This window comes from Salvelinus sp. IW2-2015, linkage group LG28, assembly GCF_002910315.2.
Source record: "Salvelinus sp. IW2-2015 linkage group LG28, ASM291031v2, whole genome shotgun sequence".
NCBI classification, from domain to species: Eukaryota; Metazoa; Chordata; class Actinopteri; order Salmoniformes; family Salmonidae; genus Salvelinus; species Salvelinus sp. IW2-2015.
The window spans coordinates 27,961,245-27,986,675 of record NC_036868.1 but is presented as its reverse complement, the minus strand read 5'-3'; the positions used below and the strand labels follow the sequence as shown (position 1 = coordinate 27,986,675).

The window sequence follows — 25,431 nt, the reverse complement described above, 5'->3', positions numbered from 1 at the left end:
TGGGCCTGGCTCCCCATGCATGGCTGCATCCCTGCCCAGTCCATAGATAAGGCCTAATGCATTTCAATTGACTGGTTTCCTTATATGAACTGTAACTCAGACAAATTGTTGAAATTGTTGCACATTGCATTTATACTTTTCAGAATGACAAGAACAAGTTGCATGTTGGACGAAAATAGAGTGATCATGATTTAATGCGTGCCAAATCCGGCAAGAAGAAAGGTGATGTTTACACTGAGACATAAGCGACAACTATCGAGAAAATACAGAAAAGATCACTAGGTCCAGAGGTGGAAATAGACCTTTCAGATATAAAGGAAAGGCGGTATGAGGTATTAAAGGGAGAAGAATGGCCAAGCGCTGGCTGTTAGAAAGAAACTATTTTACTCCGGTGGAAACTTTGGACACCTGACAGGAAGGGTGCGAGGGACCATGAGCCAAAGACGGAAAGTCAGGCTTAGTATGATGAGACAGACACACCGCCCCCCGCCCCAAACACACACCCTGTGCCATAGCTACATACCTAGGAAGGACACACAGACTTTGCAGAAGGTGTTGAATTGGAACTTGTTGGCAGCCTCTAGCAGTGTCCTGGCGTTAGCGGAGTCTATGACCAGAGAACCTGTGTAGACAAACTCCAGCAGCAGCTCCAACACGTCAGCTCCAATTTCACTCATCCGCAGCTCTAGCATCTCCCCGCTCCTCGTCTCCCCTGACGACCTGACCAACCAACCACGGTAGAGACAAGAGTTAGACATCGAAGAGATGCGCACACACCTAGGACTAGGGCTACACACACACACACTCATGCGCACACACAAACACACACGCGCAACCTGCATCAGTAGAATAGGGAAAAATAACAGAATCAATACAACACAATACAGTAGAAATGGGGAAGGTAGAGATTGTTTGGTCTTGTTTTTACAGTAAGCCACTAGGTTTTGTAACAGTACACAGTTAGGTTTGTGCTCCATCTGAAACAAAAGCACAAGTGATTGGTGTCTTTATCAAGGCAAATTAATATCCAAATGGAATGCTTTGACATGTGTTCTCAGGTATGCATAGATATGAAGGAGATGCATACAGGATAGTGGGAGACGGAAGACAGAGGGGAGGAGGTGATACAACCACACTGAGAAGAGTCCTAAGTGTGTTGAAACAGACTGCTAACGGAAGACCTCAAGCTATGTTAGCTGTGGTATGTTTGAAAGCTAGCCAACTGTTGCGCCCAATACTACTATTCTGCATTGCTATCCTGTGTGTTGTATATCAGAACTACACGCTGAGGTGCTGGGTGGCTTGTATGGGCATTGCAACAGAATGGGATATCTGTAGCTAACATATAGTCCTCTGTGATTAGTTGAAGTTCTGGAACTTTCCGGGGGTTTATAGAAGCGTTAAGAAACGCATCACCACCCACGTTTAATGTCCCATGTGCACAACAATCTAGTCACGGGTAAAATAAACAGAACCAATGCCCCAAAATAAAGTGTGAGATACTGTGTGTCCCTCCCCCGAGAGCTGTGGACAAACAATATGACAACTACCAAGGATTGAGATGGATGGGGTGTGTTCTCCTGCTGGTCACACTGCATAATGCTGTGTCTATTTCAAGTGTTACTGTCTCCTACTGGGTTGGTGAGAGACTCAAATGGAAGCTTTTACAGAGCATACACTCAGTCATAGTGGTTGATGCGAGATGCAGACAGACGGACACACAGACGGACATATGGGCAGAATGGTTAGAGTGAAGAGGAAAGAGAGAGGGTGGAAGAGTGTTGGTTCTTCCACAGGGACCAGCAGCCATCCTTCAGAGGGGGTTTGAGGGGGGGGGGGGGGGCCCATTTTCCATGACTGTTCCTGGGTCTTTTAAATAAGAGATTCCTCCCTGACCCCCCCCCCCCCCCCCCTCAACCCAAAGCCTCTGCCCCCAGCTCGCTGCCACATTCACCAGTATCCTGTATATGAACGTAGTAGACATTAGTGGTCATTGAGCAATCTTAGGAGGTGAGAGAAGGGGAGAAGGACAACGCAAAAAATAAATAAGACAGTGGGGATCGGTCTCTGCATGGACAGACATAGGGAGGCTGGAAAGACCAAGACAGTTATATATCAAAATGTTATTTTTCTCCTGCAAAGCAAAAAAACATAGTATTGTTATGTTATTACTTTCCCGCCCTACACTGCGGCAGTATTAAAACTAGAAAAAAGGGGGAGATCGGGGGTGCAGTCCAGGGTTAAGCAATGGAGGGTAAGAAAAGGGAAATAAAAAAGACAAATTAAAGAAAACAACAGCATGCTCATCAACCAGGTCAATGGGAATCGGATCAAGTGGCAATTTGTTTTGTCTGAGTGTTTTTGTTATAGAATGCGCTTTCTGCTTCTCTCAAAGTGGTGGCTGTTTATACTGCTGCATCTGACTGCACACTTGTCTTTTTTATGTAAAAGAGGGAGAAGGGGAAGTAAAAAAAAAAAGGAATCGGTTTACGAAAAATGCACCAATATGTTTACTGTGGAGAATCATTAATTCAGCATAGACTGTCAGAAAGGGGAGGGGAAAGAGGGGATGTCATATATGGATTTCTAATGTGTCCTGTTAAAGTACTATTTTACAGGGACCGCATTTACCATGTTCTCTAAAATGACATTTCAGCTGGACAAATGATTCCCGCCGACATTTCACAAACAAGCTAAACTAATAACATTGTCAAGCGAGCAGGGACTCTTATCTATGTTGAATCCATGTTTGATTCGTTTTTCTTGATGATAGAATAAACAAACAAGTAACATTTTGTTTTCTCCCAGAAAAGTATATATTTTGGATGAGCTTGGATTCCTCTGAGCACACAGAGTATTGGAGACTTCAAGCCACACAAGGAGACCCAGTACTTACACCGGTATTATAATGGCGCATTTCCACTGAGGATTTACCCCAGGGTTTTACCCAAAAGGCTCAGACTTTTCTGTTTCCATCCACGCGGGCCGGCACCCGTGTCTCACTGGGTCATGGCTCCGGTGGACCTGCTCTGACTTGAAGCCAAGGCAAGGCCATGGGTACTTTTCGGCCTGCATAACAATGGCAAACTGGTAACTTTAAGATACTCACAAAGCAACAGTCTTGAATGATGCAGAGGTTGTTTATTCTGCTCACAAGTCTTCAGTGCCACAGTCCTGATGAAAACACTGGAGCTGGTGTGGGGGTAAGTCTCAGAGGAAAAGCACAACCACAGAGTGTCACAGCTAGTAGTCGGTGGGCTCTGAGGTTCAGAATCATATCCTGAGCTAGGGACACTGCTATTTCTGGTCTTAACTTCTCTTGGGTAGGGGCAGCATTCGGAAATTTGGATGAAAAGCATGCCCAAATTCAACTGCCAGCTACTCATCCCCAGAAGATAAGATACGCATATTATTAGTAGATTTGGATAGAAAACACTGAAGGTTCTACAACTGTTTGAATCATGTATGTGAGTATAACATAACTTATTTAGCAGGCGAAACCCCGAGGACAAACCATTCAGATTTTGTTTTTGTTTTTAGGTCACTCTCTTTTCAATGAGTTTATTGGGAAACCAGATTTCTAAGGGACCTTCTTGCAGTTCCTACCGCTTCCACTGGATGTCAACAGTCTTTAGAAATTGGTTGAGGTTATTCCTTTGTGTAATGAAGAAGTACGGCCATCTTGAAGGAGGGTCACTCGAAGTGTACTGTTAGTTAGAAGCGCGTGACCAGAAAGCTAGCTACAGTTTGTTTTAATCCTGTATTGAACACAGATCATCCCGTCTTCAATTTGATCTATTATTTACGTTAAAAAAATACCAAGTTGTATTATAAAAGTAGTTTGACATTTTTTGGCAAAGTTTACAGGTAACTTTTGAGATATTTTGTAGTCACGTTTCACAATTTGGAACCGGTGTTTTTCTGGATCAAACGCGCCAAATAAATGGACATTTTGGATATATATCGACGGAATTAATCGAACAAAAGGACCATTTGTGATGTTTATGGGACATATTGGAGTGCCAACAACAGAAGCTCGTCAAAGGTAAGGCATGAATTATATTTTTATTTCTGCGTTTTGTGTCGTGCCTGCAGGGTTGAAATATGCTTCTCTCTCTTTGTTTACAATGGTGCTATCCTCAGATAATAGCATCGTTTGCTTTCGCGGGAAAAGCCTATTTGAAATCTGACATGTTGGCTGGATTCACAACCAGTGTAGCTTTAATTCGGTATCTTTCATGTGTGATTTAATGAAAGTTAGATTTTTATAGTAATTCATTTGAATTTGGCGCTCTGCATTTTCTCTGTCTTTTTGCCAAGTGAGACAGTAAACTCTGAAGTTAAAACGCCTAAACTCAGATTTTTGGATATAAATATGAACTTTACCGAACAAAACATACATGTATTGTGTAACATGCAGTCCTATGAGTGTCATCTGATGAAGATCATCAAAGTTTAGTGATTAATTTTATCTCTATTTCTGCTTTTTGTTACTCCTCTCTTTGGCTGGAAAAATGGCTGTCTTTTTCTGTGACTTGGCTCTAACCTAACATAATCGTTTGGTGTGCTTTCGTCGTAAAACCTTGTTGAAATCGGACACTTTGGCTGGATTTACAACAGGTGTATCTTTAAAATGGTGTAAAATACTTGTATGTTTGAGGAATTAAAATTATGGGATTTCTGTTTTGAATTTGGCGCCCTGCAGTTTCACTGGCTGTTGACGAGGTGGAACGCTACCGTCCCACATACCCTAGTGAGGTTAAGAGCAAAACATTGAGTAAATGCTGCTGTATGAGAGAATAAAATGTACAATTATTTTAAAAATCAAGTTGCTTTTTTTGGGGCCTATTATGATTGCCACTGCTTCTGTAGAGCCATAGGATGGGGAGGAAAGAAGCCTTGTTCAGACCGGTCTACACTGAGCTGCTGATCTGAGGATCCATCATAAGTTTCTAGGATTGATTACGCTATCCACTGCTGTGACCATATGGTTTACAGTGATTCAAAGCAGCACACAGTAGTGCACCCAGCAGGCAAAGCTGGTTAGAATGAAGTCATTCTGCTTTTGAACTGGTTGAAATGACGTTGTTTCAATGCATTTCAGTTTTTCTTGCTGGGTAGACTAACGCATACTGTCTATCTGACACAGTAGTATTGGAACAGTAAGAGCTCACTAGAATCTCAGCTGGAGGATTCTACCACCCAGAGAGCATGTTGACAAAGACTAGAAGTTTCAGTACCACTCTCTCTTCTTAAAGTGGTAGAAACTGGCCTGGGTGAGTCGGAAGCATATGAAAACAGAAGAGAAAAAGGGCAACAAATGGAACAAAGCTCTGGTGTGTCAGAGTGTGTGTGCTTTTACATTAGGCCCCGTCACCGAGCTGCACCAGATGCATTGTGCCCATAGATTAAGGGTGTAGAGAGCTTATTGAAACTTCAGAGGGGGAACATTTAATTACTGGGGGTGATCGGGGTCTTTCTGGGCTGAGCAGCAGCAGCCTGTAAAGCAGTGAAATTTTACGTTTTTCAGCAGAGACCCCATTTTTCCCAATATTTATTTGAGGGAGCATGCAATTGGCATGCTGACTGCAGAATTTCCACCAGAGCTGTTGTCAGATAATTGAATGTAAGTTTATCTACCATAAGCCGCCTCCAACGTTGTTTTATAGAATTTGGCAGTACTTCCAACTGGCCTCACAACAGCAGACCACGCCAGCCCAGGACCTCCACATCCGGCTTCTTCACCTGCGGGATCGTTTGAGACCAACCACCCAGACAGCTGATGAAACCGAGGAGTATTTCTGCCTGTAATAAAGCCATTTTATGGGGAAAACTCATTCTGATTGGCTGAGACAGGTTCCCAAGTAGGTGGGCCTATGCCCAGCAATGTGAAAACCATAGATAAGGGCCTAATGAATTTATTTCAATTGACTGATTTCCTTATTATCACTGTAACTCAGTAAAATTGTTGCGTTTATATTTTTGTTCAGTATATATTGTCCCATATGATAATCTGTGCTCTTAATGTTTTTTGTTGTTTTTTTTACATTTGAGACTCCACCGCAGTACCCCACCGACCCCGACTTTGAATACCACTGCTTTAAAGGGGGTGATAGGTTTTGGTGGGTGAGTGCCAGACGTGCGTGCATATTTTGGAGCTGTATTACATCGAGGTAGCAGGGTCAGTACATCAACTCTGCAGACTTGTACTTCAGACAGAGGGGGAGGTGATCGTTCCTTTAAGATTATAGGGTGGGAAATGCAACATTAAAAATGAGGATTTTTTATGATTTACATCAAATTATTGAGATTGCGGGTATCAGCAGTTAAACTGGATGGACATTACATTTACATTTAAGTCATTTAGCAGACGCTCTTATCCAGAGCGACTTACAAATTGGACATCTTTAACATCTGTAGTTTAATCATTTGGTGATAATCATTCATTGCTACTCATCTAATTTCACTGATCCTGTCTGGGAACTGATTATAAATTAGCTTTTTATAACATCAAATATCAAAAGCATTCTAAATACTATGAATCTATATATTTTTTAAAAACTTAACAGGAAATAGCTCTGGTATGATATAGAAAACGGATTTCTCACTCACATACTGTTGATTAAATGATTCGACTATAAATCACATATATATTTTAAAACCCATTTTCTAAAGCCATGGTGCTTTATTGCTTTTCAATTTACTAATCTACTGCTTAACAGTAAACACAACCTAATAAATGAAAATGACTTTCGTGCATGTAAACAAGAATTTGCATCATTACTTTTCCACTTCTGAGACTAATTTCTTGTCTGTGTGTGTTTAAGGTCAGCGTAAATAAGCAGCGACATTCACTCGCTCACCCTCTGATATTCCATCTCTACTCTGAATAATGGCTAGCTGCCTGGAGAACACCCAAGTGTTATAGGCCTGCACCCCTCTGTCACACACACAGTGGCAGTTATGAGGCACTGATAGTGAGTTACGACAACAGTGAATACCTCTGCACAGTGGGGCTAGTGGGCAGCACAGCGTAGAGGGTGTTTTGCTCTCATTCAACCTCAAAGATCTGGATGGGGTGCAGGGCATGTGTGGCATCAGCATAATACCACACTCTCTGGAGAGTGACCTGAATGGCAGAGGCTGTAACTCAATGAGCGGACCGTCAGCTGGGATGTGCTCTTCTCTCTCCCCCTCTCTGCTTCAACCAACCCAGTGACACCCCTGACAGCACAACCCCTCAGACAGCCAGGGTTAAAACGGCACGTCTCCCTCCATCTCAGTGTTGTGTTCTCCAGTAAACACGGCAATAAAACCGCGAGGTGTCACTTGCCTTATAAAGTCAACAGTAGTTTGACTTTTACTATACATGCCATTATAAATTATTTGAACTTCGTCAAAAAGGTTGACAACCTATATGGTTAATAATTAGACGATTATGCAACTTAAACTATCATTAATTAGTATAACATATACATGTAATATATTCCACTAACTGTACGGTTAAATTAGAAAATTCTATTTTTGATTTAATCTAGATGAGAATGGCCTGCGTTGATGACAAATTATAGTCCTTTTACAATGAATTATACACTTAATGAGAATTTGCTCTGTCAGGCAGCCACATTTAACCAGTACAGTATCAGAGTGTGTAGCCAGGCAGGCAGGGAGGCAGGCAGGCAGGCAGATTAACGTAACCTGATGTGTCTTTCTGGGGACCCTGTGTGAGGTTGGGAAAGGGCTGCTGTTTACTATTCTCAGTACACATCCCCATTGAGCAGGAACAAACGTGTGTGTGTGTGTGTGTTGTGCATGCTGGTGTGATTGACACACAAAGCATCTCCTGGCTGGCTCACTAGATGGATGGCTCACCTCTGTCTGATAAGCAGCGTTGCGATCTCTGATGATCTCACAGGAGACAGCGTGGCTGCAGGGCAACTAGCAGGCAGCTGCCCTCAGACTTTAGACTAGAGCTTCCTATTGTTATGTACAGTCTCTCTCGCTACAGTTTCCATCTGTTCAGTCAGTCTGTCTTTTCTGTCTGTGAGCAGTGCACAGGAAAACAAACATGTCAAGGAGACGAGAAAACATTGGTTCCAGGGCTCTGTCTGAATCAAGTCGACAAGCACCTGCAAGGATCTGAAGACAGGGTGAGGACATTAGGAGAGGGCCTTGCCTCAGCATGAAGAAAATAAACACACCACTACTCTCACACACACCAACCAAGAAACACATACTAGCACCATATAGAACCAAAACAACCCAGAGACATGTGAGGGATAGAGTAATGAAGAAATACCTAGATCCACTTCAAATGAATACATTAACAGGGAATGGTGTTAACCTGTGAAAGTAATGGTTGAGTAAAGCATAGCGGTGAGAGATGTGTCTGTCTGCTTTGTCCTTCGTTTGCAACTCTGGAGCTTCCCCATCACTTCAATGGACTAACGGTAAACTCCCAGCAATGTGCACATAAAAGGATGTTGTCTTGAAACGCCGCACAGACAGAAATAAGGTAGATTAGAGATAAAACCCCTCCCTACTATACCCCATATCACACACTGTTGCTTTGCCATAATTACCACCCCAAAGTGCATAATGTCTTATTGTTCAGATGGGTTAAAGCCCCCCCAGTCATGGAACGTTTTCTCTGCTCATCAAACTGTAAATATGGTTAATTGTCTCTATGGGGAGGAAAATGTAAAGACTTAAGATGGGGTAACCTTTTCCATCAAATGGTTTTAGTGATACATTCATTTGGAGTGGGAGAAGGAGTGGGTGGCTGCTGGCCCTGTGATAGGAACCAAAATCTTCACACACCTGCAACAGAGAAAGGGGGGAGGGGGAAAAAAGCAACACAAATGCGCCCTACAAAAAGAACAGAATGGATCAACAGCTGGTGGGGAAGGGAAGGCAAACCTTTTCACCAGGTCCTTGAAATAAAGGCTGCAGGAAGCTAGAACATTTTGGTGGACTTCAAACTCTTTGCCTTCAACAATAATTTTCAGGTCTGTAAACTCTTTCGCTCTGCGCTGTTGGTTCAACTCCTTCAACATCTCTGTAGAACAAAGAAGAAACAAGACAATGCCATGTTCCGATTTAGAATAAGAATTCTCACTATTTTATACAAATATGATCATAGAAAGATATCATGGCAACAAAATAATAAATAGAAAGACAATAGAAATGGGCAGATTATAAAAACATTATGGCCACAGCTTTCATTATATTGCAGAGAAGAGAAAATACATAGTTTCATAGTAAACAATTCAGTATTATAGGCAGGGAATGTGTGCCTATGTATAATAAAATAAGCAAGCCCTGCAATTCTACAGTTGTGTACTGAGGAGTTAGTGATTTTAAGCAGAACAGTCTAGAAGGTATTAGAATATACATTGCGCATGCAGCTGATAAAGGTTAGGATTAATATGAAAGACAAAACACTTGACTACTGTTGGATTTTGTAAATTCACTTACTCTATGAATTCAACTAAAGGAACAACCAACTAAAAGAGATGTGCTTTGAAAACAAGAGACACTTGAATTAATAATGCATTATTCACCATTAGTCATTTTACCAGCAGCATCCTACCCTGGATACAAGTTAATCCATTGAACCTTGCTGAACTAAACACTGTCCAAGCCAGAAAAACGAAATAAATAAAAACATCTACACACTTGTCTCATAAATATCACTGGGCAACACGAAGAACATGGTTTAGTCAATGGAAGGACTAGGCCTGCTGTAGAGACAGAGTCAGAGCTTGTTTCTTTGTTTTAATGAGCCACCATGAGGAGATACTGAGTGTACCAGACAGCAGGGGACCAACATCTAATATGTAACAGTGTACAGAGGGCAATCTATACTACTGTAATATGTATTCAGCAGGAAACCGCCAACAGTACTGTAGCACCGGCCTGTTCAGTGTGGCCGTAATGCACCCTGCAAAACAAAAACATGCCTTAAGGCCAAAGTGGCCGTTGTGCCTTTGGGCTGAATATAATAATTATAATGTCCTTCTCCCGGCTGCCAATCGCCCTGCTCCGAAGCACCTCACTCAGACGGCTCTCTCAATTCTTATTAGCCAATGTCAGTCACGTGATCGGGTTATTCTCACATGCATCGCAGCTCCGAAGTAGGCTACTAGTGAACACACATCGGGGATGCAACAGCGCGCGAGTGCATATCTACTATCCCCGAATAACACAAAAGTTGACCTATTCTATTGGTCAGCTTGTCATTCTGTGCGAAAAAGAAATATGAAATATACGGACAATAGATCCCAAATTAATACAACCACTGCACGTAAAATAAAATGTTTTTAATAGCACTGAGGTTGATGCAGAAGATCAGAATGTTTCACTTAAAATGCTGATACATTATAAGGCTATTTCTTCACATTATAAGAGCAGCAATGCAACACGGCAGTAGGATATAAACACAAATGTTGCAAAATGCAATTAGGGGAAAACACTGTTCTACAAAGCACACCAAACAAATATCCTTTGGAAATGTAGAAAGAGGGGATATCTAAAGATGCAACAACTAGCATGGGAAGTTAATGAGTAGGATTGTGTCGTTGGCTGCTGGACAACGAAAAAAAGTTGAGAACGTGAGAAAAATGGTTTGAATGGCATTTGAGGAAATGTTTATAAAAATCATTTCCTCAACATTCCAATGGATGGAATACAGTAAGACATGCCTACAAAATAGACAAAAACATCCAGGTTCTAAACAATTATGTTCATGGTTAAATAGTTTTAAAATGTTGACAGCCCCCGCACAGATTGCAAGGTGGGTGATGGCGTACAACAGGCACATCCCTTTCTCTCCTATTGGAACAAACAGTTCCTTGAGCATGACAGAATCAAGCCTTTAGACTAATATTCATTTGAATTATATTTGTCAAACACGACTGGCGTTTAGCCTATATGTGTAATTAAAAGTCTCATTCAAGTTTGGCAACATTTTCAGGCGCATCAGTCTGGACACGAGACTAGCCAATATGCACTTGACATGTAGGCAAATCATGTACATTTAAATACATGTTGTTTTTTTAACAGAATAGCTAGTGTTTAGTTAATGGCCTTGGTGCCCTGGCAGATGGCCTTGGTGCCCTGGCAGACTGGGCACCTCTTGATGGCCAAATGGCCGTGTGCCTAAAATCACAATATTTCAGGCCTGCTGTAGCATAAGTGCATATGCGGGACCCTGGTCAGTCCAACTGTTACTGGCTAAAGACAAGTCTGCCTGGCCTTCATGTCACATCTGAGATGGACATACCCTGTGAATAGATTAAAATTAACCCCCAACAACTGATACAGGGTCAGATATTTGTTTATCATTGTAAAAGTTAAGTTCTTGTAAAAAAAGTTATTAGCGGTTAGGGAAATCTGATCTTAGATGTGTTTAAGGGCAACTTCTACATCAAGTCACGAAATTCAGTTGACCGTATAAAGCTTTCAACAGAGCATTTCATACTTCTCCAAATCTCTGCACGGCTCAGGCAATGTCTCCTCTTCTTGCTACACTCAAATTCACAAAGTGGAATCGGCAAAGCTGCAAAACCCCCAGCCGTGGATGGCTGTTAAGTCTGTTGTAATGGACCATCACGGCTCCGCAGACATGTACTGTGAATTAAACTGAACTCTGCACTGACACACCCACCCAGCCACATGATCACAGTCTAGCCATGGACTAGTGAGCTGCTACTGTACTATCCACACTCATCATTTGTCTCAAACAGGGGAGGTGTGTGTGTGTTCGCTTGTCTAATTGCATGCGTGCGTATGCTGTCTACTGGTTTATGCACAACTTATCAGATGAGCGATTGGATCCACTGTGACAAAGTAAAGCAGTTTAGTTTGTGTTATCATAGAACACTCAGTCAGTCTACCTACCGTACGCCCACCTCGGACTCAAACACCCAGGATTCAATTAACCTACTCTGACATTAGCCCCACTGTTTGGCTGGAAATACTCCATCATTTAGCTTTTTCTTTCTCGACTGACACTAGCAGCTCACTGGCAAATTAATTCAGCAGACTAAATTATACAGTATTAAGCCGTATGACAAATAAGAGCAATTCAAGACGGAGCCGTTCGGTGCTGCATGTGGAAATCCCTCTAAGCAGAGGATCCAGATGTATCACAGCAAGGAATTAAGTGACTGAAATGGCCTGTTCCTGACCATTAACCACACTGAATGCAATGTTAGAATTGGAAGAAATGCATGAATAAATAGGCCATTCTCTTGTGGCATAAAGACAGCCTTGGCATCATTAGGGCGAACTACTAAATCAAATCTACATTACCCTCAGCCTCCTGTAATCAGTAGAGAGCGAGAGGAGTTGTAGTTGTCAACTTCAAGGCCCCCTACAACAGACTGCAAATAGAGTCAAACAGCCACTTGTGATAATATTGCCTCCTATTGTAAACTAACGCATACACGCACAACACACTCTACAAAAAAGTAACAGCCTTCAACATTCTCCGGCCCTGTCCTAGTCTACACGGCGCTCCAGTGCTGCTTGGCGCAGTTGGACAGCCATCTGATTACTGTGCAGCCTGCGCGGAATGGCGCAGGCACTGTGAATACGTGGTAATTGGAGTTTACGTTGTGTGTCCCCAGCAACCAACATGGCTCTCACCTTTAATCTAGCACAGCGCACTGCATCCATTTACCCCACCACTCGGACTCAGTCAAAAGGAAGGAGAGAAAACGAATGAGAAAGAGAACCATGGTTGTCAGCAAACAACGGTTTGTGCAGGACAGACACCTGAATGGCTGATGGAAAAGCTAATTATGGTGCATTTGTGTGGGTCGCCCGTCGCCCCGTGGGCCCCTAGAACAACCCATCATATCTGGGAGCGTGAAATAGCACACCGAGTCTCCTTTACCCTCTCTGTCAACAGGGAGTGTGGAGGAAGAGAGTCAGATTCAATATGACCATGGAGGTCCATAAAGACCACCATACCATTTCACAACACTAGTGGAGAATGGGACGGGGAATGTACTGGTGATGCTGTTGGGTTCTGCTGTTACCCACATTAATATATGCACAGCTAACCGTTTCTTTCGACAAATACACAGATACCGAATACAATGTTGAAAAGGAAGGAGAACACTTGTGCACTATTACACTAGTAGCAGAGGATTGTTAAGGGTATTGGTAATACTGTTGAATTACACTGAACAATTTAAAGGGTGGCTGCCAACTTATTTTGTGATAATTGTTTATTTTTACCTTTTCATTTCTTGTGTTTTTGTTCTACCTTATGTTTAGTATTGCATTGTTGGGTTTAGAGCTTGCAAGAAAGGCATCTCACTCTACGTGCGCACATGACATTAAAACAACTTGAAAGGACAACATCCACTCTTTAGATTAGGGATAGGCCCACAAAAAACAATGACTCATCATTAAAAGGCGCAGTTGCTCACGGGTCTGCGTACCCACATCCATCCCGTTTTAAGTTTGCTGAAATTCTCCACATTTTGCCATGGAGTGGAGAGAATATTTTGCAGCTAATTTCGTGCAATTCTCTTAATTTTGCCATGGGGCGGGTGAGGAAAATTACAGAAAATGTCATGCAATTTTGAACATTTTGTCAGTGTGTAGAGAACTGTTTGCAGTTAATATGATATTTACGTGAGACTGACTAACAAAATCAATGGAAGACCCCTAACCAGTAATGCGCCCATGATAAAAAGTTTAGATAGGATGCCCGCTAAACTAATTTAGCAATCTAAAAAAAAAAATGCTGACATGGGCTAATTGACTGACTATCAGTGACTGACATAACAGATAAACTGCTATTCTACTATTCGAACTCGTAACAGTAAGTTGAGACTCCGACTGACTTTCCCCCCAAAAAAACATTTATCCAGGGGCCTTCAGTTCCCCATCCCTGCTTGAGTTCGACCACAGTGGGTATTTATGAGCCTTGTGGAACACTGAAACATCCCTTATTATAACTGAGAGCTACATGACAACATGTAAACAGTGTCCCAGTTAAACTGCCTACCCTAGTAACCCAACCATAACGTTGCCCCAGGTCAAATCAGCCAATGGTATGCACCCATTACCCTTCACAGTAGCCAATCAGAGCGCTCTGTTTTGTGTACTGTAGAAAGCTGTAGACAAAGGCATCATTATACATCGTTCTGTGATTGGCTACTGGGAAGAGATGGCAGAGCATGCCATTGGCTGCCAAAACTTGGAGCAATTTCATGGTTGTATCTTTTGGTCGTATGGGTCTCTGAAAGACTGCCATTTGTACATTCTATATCAGCAGTGAAAAAAAAGTCGGTCACAGTTTGTAATGCACATATTAAATGGAACTCACAATAACTGATCCATTGGGGAACCAAAACAAAAAAACATTACGAGTCAATCAAATGTACAGTAGGGGTGACCAGCCCACTGAAATAGTTACGGTTCGACTGAAGTCCAGTCCATATTATACTTCAGCATATCACAAGAGCATATATTTTATAATCACCTATCTTGCTCCATCTATTTTTCACCATGTGTTTTGTAATTTAAATAGAGAATGTATTTTTTACAGTATTACATTATTTTATTTTTATAATCAGAATCCTTCATCTTCTGTTGAATGCAGTCCAAAAACTAAGCTATTAAAGACACTGCCAATATCCCTGGAGCAACATGATATTTTAAGTAACAAGTCAAGTAACCTAATGAGTGTTGTGTTGCTCTAGTAATATTGACATGCGTAGTCTGGCCTTTTGGTTCCCGACTTCACACTATTTACAATCAATCCATCCACCACTCTTCGGGTAATTAGGCTGAAGTAACTGGTGTAGCTAGTCAATAACTCAACATCCAACTCAATACTGACCCCAGTGCTAGACGCTTTTTTAACTACTGTAGTCTATTGAATGCTGTTCTATCTGAAGAGACCATGGCTCACTCAGCATCTCCGTCTTGTCTATGGACGGTGGTTGTAAATGTTATTGGCTGGACTTGCATCCATGTAGTTGTAAAACATGACACTAGTTTTCTTTTAGTTTAGACAGCATAGATTATTTTGAAGTATAAATTAGATTCAAAATAGAGAACTATGGAAATAAAAGTTACTGCTAAATTAACTTCAGCTCTGCTGTTAGTTTACTGTTAATGGATGTCTTTGTCACATTCTATATTCAAAATAAGTATTATTATATATATATATTATATAAATAATTACTATTTTCTCACCTACAAAAAAATTTAATTGTTTTAGACAGAATTTAAAATACATTTTTATCAATCCAATAGATTTTTTAAGTTTTGAGACTAATGGAACAAGGTACAATATATCAAATAAATATAACGGATAATTTATAAAGGCAATTCTAATAATGTATTTAATTTAAATTGTATTAATTTTACTCTACAAAGGGCATAAAGGTGCACCTTTGTGTAAAGAAAGATAATTTGCTTTACTAACGTTTGTTCTGCAAACAAAGATTTTTTTAAATTGTGCCAAATTTGAATAAAGGATGAAATAATAAATAGGGCAATAAATTAATGATAGCGACACTGTTTGATTGTGAAATTTATATGTAGATTAAAGTAAAAACAAGTCTGAAAAATAATTACAAGAAATACTAAAATACATGGATTTTAAATCAGTAATGAGTGAAGGTCTATGACTAGGCTGGACTCAAGTAGTGCTTGCTGGAATTCTGGATCATATAGTTGGCGAAGGAGGCTGGGTCCTACCAGCCTGGTTAACGCTAATTCTCTCTCATCCTCAGGCCTCCATTTTGATTCAGTTCTACCAGTGAAGATGCTTCCTTTCCAAAGACCAATTAGCAAAGATCTAGCAACTTCATTTACTTGGGACTCTGTTGGCTGACATGTTATTCAAATAAATAATGTGCATTATCAACATTTATTAACTGGGACAAAAACAGTATTATAATGAATAAAAACCTATTTTATTAAATATCTTCAACAATAATAAGTATTTAAAATTATGTGAATTTAGCCGTTTTGCCGAGTCTCGGTCAAATTAAGACTCTGGAGGACAAATTGCCGACATCAACACTTCTTCCAGCCAATTGAGAGGAAAAAACAAAAACATCTCCAATATACATACAAAAGCAAGTGGACACAACTTAGTGGATTCGGCTATTTCAGCCACACCCGCTGCTGACTGGTGTATAAAATCGAGCACACAGCCATGCAATCTCCATACACAAAACATTGGCAGTAGAATGGCCCGTACTGAAGAGCTCAGTGACTTTCAATGTGGCACCGTCAAAGGATGCCACCTTTCCAAAAAGTCAGTTAGTCAAATTTCTGCCCTGCTAGGACTGCCCTGGTCAACTGTAAGTGCTGTTATTGTGAAGTGGAAAAGTCTTGGCGCAACAACGGCTCAGCCGTGAAATGGTAGGCCATACAAGCGCACAGAACGAGAACACCTAGTGCTGAAGCTCGTAAAAATTGTCTGTCCGCGGTTGCAACACTCACTACCGAGTTCCAAACTGCCTCTAGAAGCAACGTCAGCACAAGAACTGGTCGTCGGGAGTGTCATGAAATGGGTTCCATGGCTGAGCAGCCGCACACAAGCCTAAGATCACCATGCGCAATGCCAAGCGAAGAGCTGGAGTGGTGTAAAGCTCGCCGCCATTGGACTCGAGCAGTGGAAACGCATTCTCTGGCGTGATGAATTATGCTTCACCATCTGGCAGTCCGACGGACGATTCTGGGTTTGGCGGATGCCAGGAGAACACTACCTGCCCCAATGCATAGTGCCAACTGTAAAGTTTGGTGGAGAAGGAATAATGGTCTGGAGCCGTTTTAAGGTCCATACAGAAATGGTTTATGAGATCGGTGTGGAAGAACTTGACTGGCCTGCACAGAGCCCTGAACTCAAACCCATTGGGATGAATTGGAACGCCGACTGCAAGCCAGGCTTAATCGCCCAACATCATTGCCCGACGTCACTTATGCTCGTGGCTGAATGGAAGCAAGTCCCCAACACAGCAATGTTCCAGCATCTAGTGGAACGCCTTCCCAGGAGAGTGGAGGCTGTTATAACAGCATGGGGGGAGTGCGAGGAGCAGGTATCCCCATACTTTGGGTCATGTCGCTTTTTGTTTGTTTTTTACTGACAGTAACAGAGAGCCCAAGCAAAAGACTTGGTCAATATGTCTCTTTTCTGGCACAAAGCCCTGTGAGAAATGCATCAATGAACAGGCAAGCAGCAGGTAGCCTAGTGGTTACAGCATTGAGCCAGTAACCAACAGGTTGCTGGATCAAATCCCCAAGCTGACAAGGTAATAATCTGTCGTTCTGCCCCTGAGCAAGGCAGTTAACCCACTGTTCCCCGAGCGCCGAAGACGTGGATGGATGTCGATTAACTTCTTATGGCTGCAGGGGCAGTATTGAGTAGCTTGGATGAAAGGTGCACAGAGGTGCCCAGAGTAAACGGCCTGCTCCTCAGTCATAGTTGCATATTATTATTAGTATTGGATAGAAAACAATCTGAAGTTTCTAAAACTATTTGAATTATGTCTGTGAGTATAACAGAACTCATATGGCAGGCAAAAACATGAGAAGTTCCACTTCCTGTTTGGATTTTTTCTGAGGCTGGTAGATTTTCAACCAAGCTCCCATTGAAATTACAGCGAGATATCGATGACTTTTCACTTCCTACGGCTTCCACTAGATGTCAACAGTCAATAGAACTTTGTCTGATGTCTCACTGTGAAGGGGGCCGAAAGGAGACAGGAATGAGTCACCACTGCCATGAGGTGACCATTTGTTCACATGCGCGTTCCATAAGAGGGAGCTCCGTTCCATCACTCATCTGAAGTCAATGTAATTCTCCAGTTGGAACGTTATTCAAGATGTATGTTAAAAACATTCTAAAAGATTGATTCAATACATCGTTTGACCATGTTTCTACGGACTGTTACGGAACGTTGGACATTTTGCCAGGTTTTAGTGAACGCGCTTTCCTGACATTGGATTTGTATACCAAACACGCAACAAAAATAGCTATTATGGACATTACCGAAAAAAAACGAACATTTCTTGTGGAAGTGGGAGTCCTAGGAGTGCATTCCGACGAAGATCAACAAAGTGAAGATTTATAATGCTTTTTATGAATTTTGTTGACTGCACAATTTGGCGGGTAACTGTATGACTTGCTTTTGTGGCTGAACGCTGTTTTCAGATTATTGAATATTGTTTTTTGCCGTAAAGCTTTTTTGAAATCTGACACAGCGGTTGCATTAATTAAACCTCTTATGGCTGCAAGGTGAATATTGAAAAACTGGAAAATATGTGCACATTTTCAAACGGCCTCCTAAGAAACTTTTATTTTACAATATGCATATATTTACCACTGTTGGATAGATAAAGTCTATAGTTTCTAAAAAGGTTTGAATTATTTTCTCTAAGTCGAACAGAAATATTTTTACAGCCATTTTCCCAGCCGAATTGAGTTTTCCAAAATGCGATGTGTGCTTTAAGACCTTGTTCTAAAAAGGTCATTAGACTTGGGACCGTAGAAACACGTCACACTCCTTCATCAGGGTGTAATGCGGAAGTGAGAATTGAAAGCAGTCGAATATCTCGTCCATGGACTGAATACACCCCTTCTTGTGAGACCTGCGCAGTTAAAAAAAATTCCGGGCGCGAAGCATAATTTGGTCTCGGCTACTGGAAGAAGGTCGATAACGGTGAATATGATCTCTGACTTCGATTATTATTTGATACATGTCACAAAATCATCCTAAAGTATGTTTTTTCAATATACTTTAATTATATATTGCAATTTATTCTGGACTTTAGATGTGATGAGACGGAAGAATTTTTTGAAGAAAGACAGATTAGCGCCGCAATGCTATTGTGCTGCTAACCAAAGAGGGAAATAGTTCGTTCTGGAACCAAACTAAAGACTCTACTGGACATTGGACCCCGTTACAACATTCTGATGGAATATCAACAAAGATAAGGACCCAATTTGGGATGCTTTTTCATATATCTGTCGAACTGTTGTATGCTAACTGTGCTAGGCTAGCGCTTGACTTATGCTAGTGTTGTCTTATGCTAGCTTATGTTGTTAGCTAATATAACGATATATTGTGTTTTCGCTGTAAACACTTCAAAAATCGGAAATATTGGCTTTATCTCCACGATATCTGTCTTTCATTAGCTATCCACCATATGTTTTTCTGAAATGTTTTATGAGGTGTAATTAGTAGTCGACGTTGGTGTATGTATTTTCTCTGGCTACTCCCGTCTGGATTCAGACTTTAGCTATGTGGTAGCATTTATGGTAGCATCAATGTAAAACTGATTTATAGCTAAAATATGCACTTTTATGAACAAAACATAGATTTATTGTGTAACATGTTATATGACTGTCATCTGAGGTAGTTTTTTCTGGGTTCTTTAGGTTGGTTTTGTTTATTTCGGTTGGTTTGTGCATGCTACTGTGAATCATAATTCCATAATCATAATCATAATTCCACTTTTGTATTTGGTGGTGAGCTAACATAAATATATGTGGTTGTTTCTCTGTAAAACATTTAAAAAATCGGACATGTTGGCTGGATTGACAAGATGTTTATCTTTCAAATGCTGTATTGGACTTGTTAATGTGTGAAAGTTAAATATTTTAAAAAAATAGATTTTGAATTTCGCGCCCTGCACTTGCAGTGGCTGTTGTCATATTAATCCCGACGTCGGGATTGCAGCCTGTAAAGGTTAAAACAAGTGTATCTTTAATTCTATGTAAAACATGTATCTTTCATCAAAGTTTATGATGAGTATTTCTGTTATTTGACGTGGCTCTCTGCAATTTCTCCGGATATTTGAGGCATTTCTGAACATGGCGCCAATGTAAACGGAGGTTTTTGGATATAAATATGAACTTAATCGAACAAGACATATGTATTGTGTAATATGAAGTCCTATGAGTGTCATCTGATAAAATTAATCACTAACCTTTGATGATCTTCATCTCTATTTGTGCTATTTGTGACTCCTCTCTTTGGCTGGAAAAATGGCTGAATTTCTTTGAGTTAGTGGTGACCTTAACAATCGTTTGTGGTGCTTTTGCTGAAAAGCCTATTTGAAATCGGACACTTTGGTGGGATTAACAACAAGATCACCTTTAAAATGGTATAAGACACATGTATGTTTGAGGAATTTTTATTATGAGATTTCTGTTTGAATTTGGCGCCCTGCACTTTCACTGGCTGTTGTCATATCGATCCCGTTACTGGGATTGCAGCCATAAGAAGTTTAAGGCAGCCCCAGACACCGCTCTGATTCAGAGGTACATTTCAGTTGAAGGCATTCAGTTGTACAACTGACTAGGTATCCCCCTTTACTTTTCCCTTTCCCAATCTGCAATAAGTTCTCAAAGAAGAAGTCTCAGCAGGGGAGGGAGAGGTCACTAACAGCACACAAAGACCTTTTACAACGCACAAAGCTTTCCAAATCTGGGCGTCTTGACTGGCAGTTGAACGTGACAACCCACGCCATCACCTTGTGCCAGTAGTGGTGCAAGCCATTAGGTATTAAAACCGAGAGGGGTTCTGAAGACAGGCCAACAATAAGTGTTCAGACAGCTACTGTATACTACACGCCAGCGTTTCTAGGTGTGAGACACCATGTCAAATCGACTGCTACGAAGCTGAATAAACATAGTTCTTCATTCATAAAGGCAAGATCAATCAGCCTTGGTAGAAAGGGGAGTCCAAAAGACAGACAGCAGCACCCCAAGGCCATCAAACAGCAGCCCTGATGGAACTGACACTAAACCACCACCCTGGGGAAAATCTAGCCTACCTTGCCATGTAAAGAGGGCGGAACAACTGTAGTAGTAGCAAACATAGTAGCTTAACAGCCTGACCATCTCAGAAACAGCCTTGGACTGTTGATCTATAGCTGCACAACTAGGTAGGTCTACCCGTATGCAAAAAGGCCTTTGAAGGAAAAACAAGAGTCTTGGATGATTTTACAGCCTATTTATATACTAACTTTAACCAAAAAGCACCCAGGTGTTCATTTCAGCTGGTGAATGAACTTTAATAGTTATTCACTCATTCAAGCAAATGTTCACATGCATTTATGCTTATCCAAAACACAAATTAACGCCTAAGGAAGACAAATTCAAGTTCTTGTGTGATGTTAACTTCAAGGTAGCGAGCATAGTCACTGAGTGCTTATTATTACAAGTACAAAACGGTTCTTAATATTTAATACATTCCTTTCACTCTAGACATATTGTCAGTTGATTGCTACCCAGTCAAGGTGAATAACACAGTGCTAGGGTGGAAATCTTTGAAAAACCAAAAAAAAAATCTGGTTGTGCTGATTGATATTACTAGATATTGCTGCACTGTCAGAACTAGAAGCACAAGCACTTCGCTACATTGCCAATAACATCTGCAAGCCATGTGTATGTAAACAAAACAATTTGATTTTCTAGTGGCACTACAGCCTTAGAGAAATGTCCCTGATGAGGATGTTTATTAATCTAGCTGCTCAGTGATCCTCAGCAGTCTTGTCTGGCCCTGGACTGATCCCCATCAGCAGTCTTGTCTGTTCCTGGACTGAGGGGGGGGAACGAGAGAGCAAGAGAAGGGGGGACCCTGTCCCATGGGAGCCATGAAATGGGACACTATGTGGACCATTGATTTCTTCACCAATAGACCGACAGATGGAGGGCCCCAAATATAGTATACAGCACCACATGCCCTATGATCTACTACTATATTCTCCAGACCCCATGGTCTGAAACTCACACGCAGGGAGGGGCACTAAATTGTATACAAGAACACACGTCACTACTCGATCCTGTTGTCTACCATTGGAGCCCAGGACCAGACATACTGTACACAGAGCAGTAATACAGCAGTCAAACAAACAAAGGAATAGTCTGAACACAGAGCCGTGGGAGCTATAGGGAGGGCTGGGCGATATGGAATTAATTGAAAGAAATGTTTAAGCGCGATGTTCCATATGCCTGTATCGCAAGAATCAAGTCTCACTTTTATGAGCGTTTGTCTTTTTAGTCTCGTCTCCTTCGCTTCTTCTGTGCTGTGTGCACTGTGCACCTTCCCGCATACCAAGCCCAGCCCGCTGGCACGCACAACAAACACGAAAGGACACTTCTTTCCGCTCTGACAATAAGCAGCTTCAACTCGCTATTTGCATTTGAGGTTTGGTTCAACAGAATCGTTCATATGGACACCAAAAAACACAGACATAATATTTTACTGTAATAGAGATGTTAAAAAGGGTATCAGTAGAAAGTTTCTCAACTTCCAACATTTAGAACAGAGCAGACCCTACTAAAAATGGAAGTATCAATGAACACGATGGAAAATTAATGCTCAGTTTGTCGTGCGCTGCATTGCAGTACCACGTATTGCTAGCAACCTTTGTGCCAGATTTCTAGTCTGTGTTTAATATATGTGCAATAAGCATAAAAATACACATTTATATCAGGAATTGACAATTCGTTCTCATTCTGAGAAATAAGCATCTTATCCAGGAAGGACATTTGATTTCAACATCTTAAAGTGAACATGCTGTGTTGTTGGAAATGGACAGCAGGGTTTATTCATTACATTTCAACTGTTCTGTCATGTTAGCAAGCACACAGATCCAAGTTGGTAGGACTTAAATATAAAAGACTAGCTGTCTATTCACTAGCACGTGGGATTGTTTATGAGATGTGTTCATTATTAGTAGATGTGCATTGTGTATGGTTCTGGTTAAATTTGTAACAAAAATAGCATTTTCAGACAGACTTGAAAGCCAAATAAGGGATTATTACTAAACAAGTAGGTTAACCCCCTAAGGTCAATGTCCACGCGGAAATTGAATTAGAATAATTTTTTTAAGTAACCTGAAAATCCATCAGTTTAAGCTCTATTTATTTTATGTAACACTTCTGCATCTGCGGTGAAAGAGACAGAGCTGTGTTTAAACCATGAAACATCACGAAAACCACTTCTCACAAAATCGTCTGTAGTGTCCAAACAGTCTGGGTTACAAAACTAATACACCCCTCTGTGTAAAGGTGAGACTCACAAACACGTCGGTTGTTTTGCTCTAGGAATGCCCACAGGCCTCACAAGAATCGTCTGATGACTCGTCTTAAGGTCGCCCATGTCCAGTCAAAAAAGGTATGGAAGTACACTATATAAACAAAATTATGTGGACACTTTCAAATTAGTGGATTCTGCTACTTCAGCCACACCCGTTGCTGGCAGGTGTATAAAATAACCATGCAATCTCCATAGACGAAACATTGGCAGTAGAATTGTCTTACTGAAGAGCGCAGTGACTTTAAACGTTGCACAGTTTGTCAAATTTCTGCCCTGCTAGAGCTGCCCCGGTCAACTGTAAGTGCTGTTCTTCTGAAGAGGAAACGTCTAGGAGCAACAACGGCTCAGCCGCAAAGTGATAGGCCACACAACCTCACAGAAAGGGACCACCGAGTGCTGAAGCGTGTAGCACGTAAAAATAGTCTGTCCTCAGTTGCAACACTCACTACCAAGTTCCAAACTGCCTCTGGAAGCAACGTCAGCAGACAGACTCTCCTGGGTTATACTATTTAGATAAAATAAAACCATTATTAGTGGCTTATGGTTGTGGAAAACTTATATTTAGCCTGGGTATAATTTTACACGCCCTGAATTCATTACATTATTACTGACTGTTTGAAATGCAGTGTATTGGTCAAATTGGTCAACAAACCTTGGAGATTTTATTATTATTTTCTTATGTAGATATATATTGTGAATTGCCCAGGGGGCAAGGGGGAGGAGGGGTTACAAAGAGGGGGAAAGAGGGGGAGAGAGAGAGAAAGGGCACTATGTAGGGACCCTTCCTTTCCTTTCCCTCACTGAAAACAATTCAATAAGTGGGAATAGACAGACAAGGATCTGTTATTGTCCACCGCTCTGGGGGCAAGTAATTCACATTCAACCAAGTATTGTCATACATGCACACATTACATACACACTATTAAACCCTAACAATGGCACAATGATGAGGAATTTCTGGCCAGTGCAGATAACGTTTGGGGGGAGATGTTGTAGTCAATTTTTATATGGTACACACCGCAAACATATTTACATACTGTAGATCCACAGAGGCGACCAATGACAATGCATTACATTTAAAAACACAGCACGTTTAATTGACGCGGTTAGCATATAGATAAAGGTGTGAAATGTAGATTGAAACTACTGTACACCTTTGTTAAAAAAGATTAGTAGATTAGACAGATTAAGAACGTCATTCATAACGATGAGTCATGTTTCTTTAATTAGGTCTATTCTGTGAAAATGGTGTTAACCCTTGCGAGAGCCAAGTAACACCATACAATTTTTCTAAGAAATATCATGAGGTACAACAGCAGCATGTCTTGGGATTTTATGTCATGGCTAACATTCGCCACACTGGCATTTTACATCAAATAAAGTATCTATTGTTACCACGTAACCCAAAACCCCCCGACTATGACTAGACCTGCTAACACCTGCTGTGAGTCCCTCTCCCCCTTCTCTCTCTACAATTAGGGGGCAGGACATGCTGCAGTAACAGCAACTCAGACAGATAGGAAGTCCAGCATGTGAGAGAATTTGAAAATGCCTCCAACGTGTCTATGACTGAGACTCCTAACAGGCTAGCAGCACGGACTGAAATATGCTTATATTGCCGTGTTTGAGCCAAGAAAATTGAAAGGTGACCCTAAGAGCGTGATAAATAAGATAGTGGGGCCACACACACACACAGACAGAGACCGACAAACAGACCCTGCGCTGCTGCAGATAAATGTCACCTCCCTCCCCCTGTAGACAAGGTGCATGGTGTGTTTACTGGCTCTCTGAATAAAGTCACGGCCAGATACAGTCCAAGCAGAAAGGCTAGTGTGAGTGAATGAGTCAGTGGGAGAGAGTAACAGCCAACGTCCAAGCAGAAAGGTCAGTGTGTGTGTGTCCAAGCAGAAAGGTGAGCGATGGGGTCGGGCTGTGTTGGTTGTCTGCCTGGTCTCTCACCCCACCGTACAAGGCTTGCGCGGTATCCAGATTGTCATACCGACAATTGTGCCATACTGGGATATTTGGTAATAAATGGCACTGAACACAATGGGCAAATCTCACTGAGCATTTATAATCCAAAGGTTAGCAATGCTAACAAGTACATGTAAAATTCCATAGGTAATGCTAATTAAATGCTAACGAGGGCACTGAACATTTCATACAGTCTCACCTAAACTATTTAAGACAAACATCCCAGCTCAAAAAAATACAAGTAACTCAATATCTTAGTTTGCTGCACGCACAAAACAAATATTATACAGTAGGGCTCTTGATCCAGGAGGGGATTCTCTGCTGTTAACGGTAAGCAAAGCTTGATTTCGGAAGAAACCACATAGCT

The 25,431-nt window shown here is 41.3% G+C and overlaps 2 protein-coding genes across 2 annotated transcripts in view; both read right to left on the bottom strand.

Moving 5' to 3' along the window:
• LOC111954292 (sphingosine-1-phosphate transporter MFSD2B-like) overlaps positions 1 to 25,431 on the bottom strand; it is a 425,204-nt gene that overhangs the window by 258,062 nt on the left and 141,711 nt on the right. The gene's annotated exons all lie outside the window — the stretch shown is intronic.
• The window catches only part of LOC111954485 (kelch-like protein 29), a 147,089-nt gene that overhangs the window by 75,716 nt on the left and 45,942 nt on the right, over positions 1 to 25,431 (bottom strand). The window contains 2 exon segments of the mRNA XM_023974263.2: positions 524 to 720; positions 8,920 to 9,058. Coding sequence (XP_023830031.2) covers positions 524 to 720; positions 8,920 to 9,058 — 336 coding nt within the window.